Consider the following 9,639-nt stretch of genomic DNA (forward strand, 5'->3'; position numbering starts at 1 on the left):
GGTTTCTGGGGTTTTGTTTAGCTTCTATATTTGCAACATAGTTGCTTAGAGTTGCAGCTGAGAGGCCGGCAAGTTAGGCGGGGAACGTTGGAGTCCGCCGTCACTGGAGCAAGCAAGCCTCCCTGCTCTACTCGCTTCAGTGCATGGCTGCCAGCCGCCATCTTGGCTGACAGTTAATTTGCATAAGGATATGCTGATTAGCCAATGGGAAGGGTAGCGGTCGTAAGCTAATTACCACGTTTCTCTTTTATTAGTTTAGATAGCAGCAGTTCTCAACCTGTGGGTCATGACCCCTTTGGTGGTCAAACGACCCTTTCACAGGGGTCGCCTAAGACCATCCTGCATATCAGATATTTACATTACGATTCATAACAGTAGCATCATTACAGTTATGAAGTAGCAATGAAAATAATTTTATGGTTGGGTCACAACATGAGGAGCTGTATTTAAAGGGCTAGAAGGTTGAGAACCACTTCCCTATAGGATATTAACCATTTTTTTGCATTTATTAGCATATTCACTTACCAGAAGAAGGGACAGGGAGAGAGAGAAACATGGATTGGCTGCCTCCTGCACATCTTCTACTATGGATGGAACCCGCAGCCTGACATGTGCCCTGATGGGAATTGAACCGGGAACCTCTTGGTGCATGGAATAATGCTCAACCAACTGAGCCATACCAGCCAGGGCTGTCCTTTTATACTATACTAGAGGCCCAGTGCACGAAATTCATGCACTATACGGGGGTGACCCTCAGCCCAGCCTGCACCCTCTCTAATCTGGGACCCAGGGATCATGCCTAAACTGGCAGTGGGACATCCCTCTCACAATCCGGGACTGCTGACTCCCAACCACTCACCTGCCTGCGTGTCTAATTGCCCCTAACCACTTCTGCCTGCCAGCCTGATCGCCCCCTAACTACGGACCTGCCAGCCTGATCGATGCCTAACTGCTCCCCTGCTGGCCCGATCACCCCCAACTGCCCTCCCCTGCCGGCCTGGTTGCCCCCAACTGCCCTCCCCTACAGGCCTGGTCCCCCCAACTGCCCTCCCCTGCTGGCCTGATCGCCCACAACTGCCCTCCCCTACTGGCCATCTTGTGGCTGTGGGCACTGCCATCTTTGAGGGCAGGGCAGTCAATTAGCATATTCCCTCCTTATTGGCTGTGGGCGCCAGCATCTTTGTGATGGCGTGATGGTCAATTAGCATATTCCCTTTTTATTAGATAGAATTTTTATTTCTACAGAGCCCAACTGGACAGCTAGTCCCAGGAAATAACACAACCCCCATCATTGCCTTGTGACTCAGAGACTGGTCTCCAAAAACCATACTCAGATTTCAGCATCAGAATGGAAACCATGTCTAACCTTGCAACCCACTGCTTAAAGATTCCAGCAGCTGTTTGGTTTAGGAGATGGCAGGCTTAAGTTGAGAGAAGAAAAGAAAGGTGTTGAGTTTAGGTCACCCTCTTCCCAGAATCCACTGCTCCCAACTGTCCAGCTGTTTTAATGGAGAATCCTCAGCAAAATGGTTTTTAAGTTGACTGAGTGCCTTCCTAAAGGGTAAAGCTCACCAACTCAAGCAGATACCACCAAAAATAACTAATACAAAAATCCTCAGCTTTCATTTGAGTCTACTTTAGACAATAGTCTAAAAACTGTAATTAGATTTTAGAAAAGATTGAATTAAGAGACTTGGAGGAAATTCTTTTAAGATGTTATACTTACATGAAGAGCAGGGGAAAGGGTAGGAATAGGAAAGGAATCTTTAATGAATGTTTACCATACCCAAGGTACTTCACATTATTTTTTAATCCTGAAAATAACACTGTAATAAGACATGGCTATCTCCTCTTAAGGAGGGGATACAGTAAAGTGAGGCTCAGATAGTTTACTTTGTTTACCCAACTTCATTCACATCTGCCCGAACCCAAGGTGCACAGTTGTTTATCTGATACTGAATATCAGAAAACAAACAGACAAACAAAAAACAACCATCATTACTGTGTATTATTAGGTACATTTTCTATTTCTTTTTATTTTTTATTGTTAGTAATTAAAAAGAATTTGTGTTTTATTTTCTGAGCCAGCAGAGTAGTTAGGGAAACTGTTTTGCTTTGTAGTGAGCCTGGGAGGAGGGAAAAGAGGGGTGGGGATGGGGTACAGGGAGAATAGACCGGAGCAAGTAAAGAGAACAAGAGGGTCAATCCCTGTTTGTTGGGCCAAGAGCAAGATGACTTCATGACTTTGAACTGTGGCTGCTGCTTCTCCCTGGCCAGTAACTGGAATACTAGTAAAGGCAAACAGCCAGGAAAGCTTGTATGCTCCTCCCCTACCTCCCACGTACCTGAGCCCACCACCCTATATTCAAACCCTTTCTTTTGCTCTTCCTTCATTTAGTCTCCAGTTATACCCCTCTCACCCCCTCCCATCTCCATTTTCTCTTCTGGTCATTCTATTTGAGAGCCCAAGTTGCTGCTACTTGTGAAGAGACACCCAAGAGTAGCATTGATGACGCACAATAAGGACAACCTTCAGTCTGAAGTGGAAACAGGAACCTGAACAACTTTATCTCCTCACCCTTGGAAGTTTTCAAAAGACCCCCAAAGCCTTCCCCTTACTGAAATGCTTCTAATTAAACACAATTCTCCTCAAGTACTAACAGTTAAGATTTTTTTTTTTAATCTTCCAAGAAATGCCTGGCTGGAGTGCATGGCTCAGTGGTTTAGCATTGACCTATGAACCAGGAGGTCATGGTTTGATTCCCAGTCAGGGAACATGCCTCAGTTGCGGACTCCATCCTCAGTGTGGGGCATACAGGAGGCAGCCCATCAATGATTCCCTCTCATCATTGATGTTTCTATCTCTCTCCCTTCCTCTCTGAAATCATAAAAAAAAGTTTTTAATCCTCTAACAAATGGATTTAAAAGTGAACTTTGAAATGCAACTTGTTTCTAAGTTGAGTTCTGCTTTTTCCTGTCCGGGTTAACGAGAAGTTAAATACTATACTTAAAATGTTCAATACTTTATAGGATTTGCTACCAATATTATTTAGCTTATGAAGGATAAGTTGTCCTTTTAAATTGTTTAACAATTGAGAAAAAAGTCAAAGTTATACTTGAAAAAGGCATTTTATAGTAATGAAGTTTTAACATTTACTAACAAAAAACTATCTGAAAATTTACAAAGCCTTTATAATTGCACAAATTGCTAATGTAAAATATTTTTCAATGATTATCTACAATGCTGATATGATTAATTCCAAATACATCAAGCTAATGGTACATTCATTTTATTTTTTATTCAATTATAGAGCAAAGTTATCGATGTTATTTGGCTTCTAATAGTGAATTTCCAGAATCAATCTGACATTCTTGGTCCAAATCAAATTTTACTGTAGGAATGCTGGTGATTGAGGACCAAATTGGGGTGATAGAAATTCATGAACTAATTCCCCTTGTTGATACTTATTTCCTAATTTTGTTCTTTTATTTTCTTGTAAAAACATTGATTTTTCTTAAACAGAGGTCTATTGATTTATAACTCCAATTTTTATGCTTTGCTTTCTTATGCCATCCATTAGAACATTACTATTTCAACAAGAATTTCTTCTATGATCTTGAAACTTTGTTCTTTGCTTCTTGTTACCCAAGTATTACGGTAAACAATATTTTACGAGGCATTTAATTTTCACTTTAAAAGGTTAACAAATCATCCAGTGGAGTTACAGTCAGTATTTTGTGGACCTGGAGTATGTGTTTTAAAGGCTTTGAGCAACATTTGACAGGTGAAGCACTGAATTTGCTCGTTGGTGTTACTGTGAACAACATTCTTTCAAATTTGCCAATTTTAGCACTTGTTTCTTGAATGACAGTTTTACCAAGGAAATCTACACATTTTTTTGTTAGGCTGGAAAGAGGCTCTGAGAAATTATAGGATTTCTCAGATATGTTTTTGGATGTTTGCATAGTAGTTTTCTTCTTTAGTTTATCTTCTACAACTCTGTGACACACTGCAAAAGATATTGCCTGCTTCCTCCATGCTGTAGGCATGATATTTTTAGGTTTGGTAGAAGTAATAAATTGATTATTAATTTCAGGTTTGATAATTTCATTTCTTTCTAAAGCAAAATGTACTCTTTTGCGTGGGCCAATGTTTCTATTTTCCATAGGATGGAGCAGAAGCCTATTTTTTGTTAAAAGAAACATTTGTACATGTCTAGTCTCATGAAAAATTATGGGATTTGTGTAATTTTGTTCCTGTGAATTAAAGAAAAGAGTACTTAGTCACCAGTCTATTGAGGCAAGATGGCTACATATATTTTTAAACAAAATAAAATATTCAAAAAAGATACATAGAAGTTTTAAATATGAATGATAGTGATATTCAAACGTGCACACCCAAAAACAAGTACTTGTATGTGACATACTTCTTTCTCTTCTTAATATTTTATCAGGATGTTAGGGTTAAAAATCTGAACTTTGGGCCTTCTAAAACCCTTTTATAAATAAGGTGGGCTATTGGTAGAATAAAACATCATTCTGACATTTCTTAGGTTTCCATGTCCAGAATTAAGAAGCATATAAAAAAAATGGATTGAATCAAAGGTCATAAGAGACATAACTGATTACAAACACAAATTTCAAAGTCTGGATATCCTAGTAAATAATTCAGAAAATCTAAAATTATCTTTACAACGGTTGTATTTTTTATTGTGCCCCAATACTTAACACATAAAAAGTGCCCAATATATATCTGCAGTATAAAGTAGCCAAAGTGGTAGATTGACTTTAAAATAGACTATTTTTATCACAGTAATAGCAAAATGTGTATGTATGAGCTTCTCATGAATCTCTTCCCCACATTTCTAGAGCAAAAAAATTAACTCCAAAAAAACTTTTAAGTATAAATATTATCAGTGTTTAGTTTACAATGACTGCTACTTTTTCTTTAAATATCCTATATAATAAAAGCCTAATATGCTAAGTGTCTGACGTTCAACCATTTGACAAGTTACTATGATGCACACTGACCACTAGGGAACATATACTCCAACTGGTAGGTTAGCTTGCTGCTGGGGTCCAGCTAATCAGGCCTGGGTGAAGCAGGCCAGACACACTCTGGAGTGCTCCCACAGTCTGTCCCCAGCTCCGATCATGCACCAGTGGGGTCCCTCGGCCTGGCCTGCACCCTCTCTCAATCTGGGACCCCTCGGGGGATGTCGTAGAGCCAATTTCGGCTCGATCCCTGGAGGCCCCACTAGTACATGAATCTGTGCACCGGCCCTCTAGTATAATCCTATATAATAAAAGGCTAATATGCAAATGAACTGAACGGCAGAACGACTGGTCGCTATGATGTACACCGACCACCAGGGGGAAGACGTTCAATGCAGGAGCTGGCCCCTGGTGGTCAGTGCTCTCCCACAGCGGGAGCGCCACTCAGCCAGAAGCCAGGCTCACAGCTGGAGAGTGCAGTGGTGGTGGCGGGAGCCTCTCCCACCTCCAAGGCAGCACTAAGGATGTCCAACTGCTGGGGAGCAGTCCTAAGCCATCAGTCGGACATCCCCCAAGGGCTCTTGGTCTGCAAGAGGGCTCAGGCTGGGCTGAGGGACCCCTCCAAGTGCACAAATCTCATGCACCAGGCCTCTAGTTAATAAAATAAGAAACTAAGATCTATCTAATTATATATTAGTACTAGAGGCCCGGTGCACAAGGGTCTTAGAAATAGTGTCCTTTGCCCAGAATCAGAGTTGTTGATAGTCATCTGTGACAATAGCATGGGCCCCAGTGGAGCAGTCTGAGTCTGTAACTTGGTGACTTCTGACTGGACAGCTTTCAGCCTTCCTAGAGACTCTGTGAGCTGCCAAATAGCCTGTAATAAGTGGACTTTCTGGTTGAAATAGCTGAAGTAGATTGATAGAAAAGTGATGCATGATCCATTTTTTTAATACCATTTTTATTTCATATTTCCTTACAATCGAGAAAATTTGATAAAGCCTTCTTCATTTAAAAACATGCGGAATGTTCAGCTGGTGCAAAGGAACCCCCAGTTTGGGGGTGACGGTTTCAAAAAGAGCATTAGGACTTTAAGTGTGTGAAACCAAAAGAAGGATTTACCAAAGATTCTGGTCACTCTAACATGACATTCCCACAAGTCGTGGAATACACACGTTTACTGAACAGCAGTAAACTGTTACCTTGTGATCAGTTACTGTCTTTGCCGGACTAATGTTGATTATCTTGGCACCTGGCTTTTTCAATTCATCCTCAAAGCATAAGGGGAGCAAGCTTTTCTTTCCTACTGCATGAGACTCACATAATGGATCAATTCTGACAGGTTTATTTTCTTTTGTACAAAAATCATTCATCTGTGGAGGAGATTTTCTTCTGAAAATGAACACAAGTTCAGTATAAATGTCTGTAGGGCTGATTTCAGCTTGCCAGTTTTCATCTGCCCCAATTCCTCAAAGTCACTGCCCACATCTCCCCCAAACCCTTTGCCATAGATCAGACAAGAGATGGCTTCCTGCCTGGTTTGGGGGAGGGGAAGAGGGGGAGGAGGGGACAGCAAAAGTGGTGGTGGAAGTAAGACAGTAATCTGTGTGCCTCTTTGGTTTTTCAGTGGGGGCAGCACTAAGGATGTCCAACTGCTGGGGAGCAGTCCTAAGCCATCAGTCGGACATCCCCCAAGGGCTCTTGGTCTGCAAGAGGGCTCAGGCTGGGCTGAGGGACCCCTCCAAGTGCACAAATCTCATGCACCAGGCCTCTAGTTAATAAAATAAGAAACTAAGATCTATCTAATTATATATTAGTACTAGAGGCCCGGTGCACAAGGGTCTTAGAAATAGTGTCCTTTGCCCAGAATCAGAGTTGTTGATAGTCATCTGTGACAATAGCATGGGCCCCAGTGGAGCAGTCTGAGTCTGTAACTTGGTGACTTCTGACTGGACAGCTTTCAGCCTTCCTAGAGACTCTGTGAGCTGCCAAATAGCCTGTAATAAGTGGACTTTCTGGTTGAAATAGCTGAAGTAGATTGATAGAAAAGTGATGCATGATCCATTTTTTTAATACCATTTTTATTTCATATTTCCTTACAATCGAGAAAATTTGATAAAGCCTTCTTCATTTAAAAACATGCGGAATGTTCAGCTGGTGCAAAGGAACCCCCAGTTTGGGGGTGACGGTTTCAAAAAGAGCATTAGGACTTTAAGTGTGTGAAACCAAAAGAAGGATTTACCAAAGATTCTGGTCACTCTAACATGACATTCCCACAAGTCGTGGAATACACACGTTTACTGAACAGCAGTAAACTGTTACCTTGTGATCAGTTACTGTCTTTGCCGGACTAATGTTGATTATCTTGGCACCTGGCTTTTTCAATTCATCCTCAAAGCATAAGGGGAGCAAGCTTTTCTTTCCTACTGCATGAGACTCACATAATGGATCAATTCTGACAGGTTTATTTTCTTTTGTACAAAAATCATTCATCTGTGGAGGAGATTTTCTTCTGAAAATGAACACAAGTTCAGTATAAATGTCTGTAGGGCTGATTTCAGCTTGCCAGTTTTCATCTGCCCCAATTCCTCAAAGTCACTGCCCACATCTCCCCCAAACCCTTTGCCATAGATCAGACAAGAGATGGCTTCCTGCCTGGTTTGGGGGAGGGGAAGAGGGGGAGGAGGGGACAGCAAAAGTGGTGGTGGAAGTAAGACAGTAATCTGTGTGCCTCTTTGGTTTTTCAGTGGGGGAAGGAATGTTATGTAGGTTGAGAACACCAAAGGTGGAGAGATATTTCCACATCCTTTGTTGAGATTCTGGGAGAAAGTGCTTTGCAGGGCAGCTTCCTGCCAACATAAGGTGGCCCCAGCTTTTTAACAGGATGGAATAGCGGGGTTAGGCAGAGAGGATATAATTTTCATGTTAGCTCTCCCTTGGTTCACAAGTGACATCGACACTGAGTTTAGACTTGCCAAGGAGCTTGCCATTGCAAGGATGAGGTAACCCATAGCAAAGGCTTGGCATACGTGTTGGACAATCGCAGAGCAGATGAAGAAGATGGAAGAGACTCAGAAAGTCCTACCGTACTGATGAGGGGTAAGAGTGGACCCTATCTAAATTCAGAGAGAATAGACCATATGTACCAGTATATGAACCAGAGATAACAGCAGTCACAGAACATCTAGGAATGAGACCAACAGTACAAGGATATTGACAAAGACCCTTGGTCAAGGACCTCTCCTCAGTCATAAAGTCCAGTGAGCCCCTCACTCATCTACTCAGATACAATCTTAGAAAGAAAGGAGAACGGAGGTAAACCTAAAGAGACTAAATATTATTGCTCCGAACAAATTTTAAAGCACACTGGATTAATATGATTTTTTTTTCATTACACAGAGTTTGAGGAATCTCAACTATTATAATCTCTACACTCATTTTACCATGTCTTTCTCTCCATTTGACTGTAAACTTGCAGCAGATAGAACATGTGTTCAAGGTCCGCATATAATGCTGACTAGCTGAGCAGTCAAGGATCAGCCATTGGATTGTAGTATGAGCCTAAATAGTCATAAGCCAGAATAAATTCATTCTGGTCTACTAGAAAATAAAAGCAGAACCTTTTCCTATTAGAAACATCTTTGAACAGAATGAAATATTTAAAAATTTAAAATAAATTACCTTTCATTTACATAATCTTCTAAGTGAACAACCAATTCCCCAGGTTTTTTTTCAGTTTGACCTGAAATTATAAAAAATTGCCATAAAAGGAACAATACATATTACGGAATTCAGAAAATATCTTATAAAAATATTTTACAATATAAAATAACATACAGAAAAACACCAGGTATAGTGCCTTATCTGTAGTAGTTACTCAGTAAAAACTTCTTATTAAAAAAATTTATCTTTACTGTTGAAAATATTACAGATGTCCCCTTTTATTTTATTCACTTATTTTTAAATATGTTTTTATTGCCCTGGCTGGTTTAGTTCAGAGGTTAGAAGGTTAGAGCACCGGCCCATAGACCAAAGGGTCTTAGGTTCGATTCCCAGTCAAGGACATTTATCTTGGTTGCAGGTTCCCCAGCCCCATTAGGGGCACGCCAATCAATGTGTCTTTCTCACGTTGATGTGTTGATGTTTCTCTCGAAATAAATGGAAAAAATATCCTCTGGTGAGGATTAAAAAAAAAATTATATCTACACTAATAAAAGAGAAACATGGTAATTAGCATACGACCGCTACCCTTCCCATTGGCGAATAAGCATATCCTTATGCAAATTAACTGTCAGCCAAGATGGCGGCCGGCAGCCATGCACTGAAGCGAACAGGGAGGCTGGCTTGCTCCAGTGATGGCGAACTCCAACGTTCCCCACCTGACTTGCCGGCCTCTCAGCTGCAACTCTAAGCAACTATGTTGCAACTATGTTGCAAATATAGAAGCTAAACAAAACCCCAGAAACCGACTTTCAGTCAGCCGGGCTTCAGCCAGCCTGACCGCAACATTGTATCAAATACAGAAGGTAAAGGCCAGAAACCTGCTTTCAGCAGCGAGGCCTCAGAGCTAAAGCTGGCCCAAAATAGAAAAAAAAAAAAAGAAAAAAAGGAGCGGTTGGGAGCTTCAGTCACCCACCAGCCGGA

At 41.2% G+C, this 9,639-nt stretch overlaps 1 protein-coding gene across 1 annotated transcript in view; it reads right to left on the bottom strand.

The window, feature by feature from the left end:
• Positions 1-4,599: 4,599 nt before the first annotated feature.
• LOC102246644 (chromosome unknown open reading frame, human C1orf141) overlaps positions 4,600-9,639 on the bottom strand; it is a 28,303-nt gene continuing 23,263 nt past the window's right edge. Inside the window, exons 6-9 of the mRNA XM_005868060.2 lie at positions 8,677-8,737; positions 7,318-7,507; positions 6,198-6,368; positions 4,600-4,656 (exon numbers count right to left, since the gene is read on the bottom strand). Of these exons, the coding sequence (XP_005868122.1) occupies positions 4,600-4,656; positions 6,198-6,368; positions 7,318-7,507; positions 8,677-8,737 (479 nt within the window). The remainder of the gene's footprint in view (positions 4,657-6,197; positions 6,369-7,317; positions 7,508-8,676; positions 8,738-9,639) is intronic.

This window comes from Myotis brandtii, unplaced genomic scaffold (genome assembly GCF_000412655.1).
Source record: "Myotis brandtii unplaced genomic scaffold, ASM41265v1 scaffold26, whole genome shotgun sequence".
In the NCBI taxonomy this organism is placed as follows: Eukaryota; Metazoa; Chordata; class Mammalia; order Chiroptera; family Vespertilionidae; genus Myotis; species Myotis brandtii.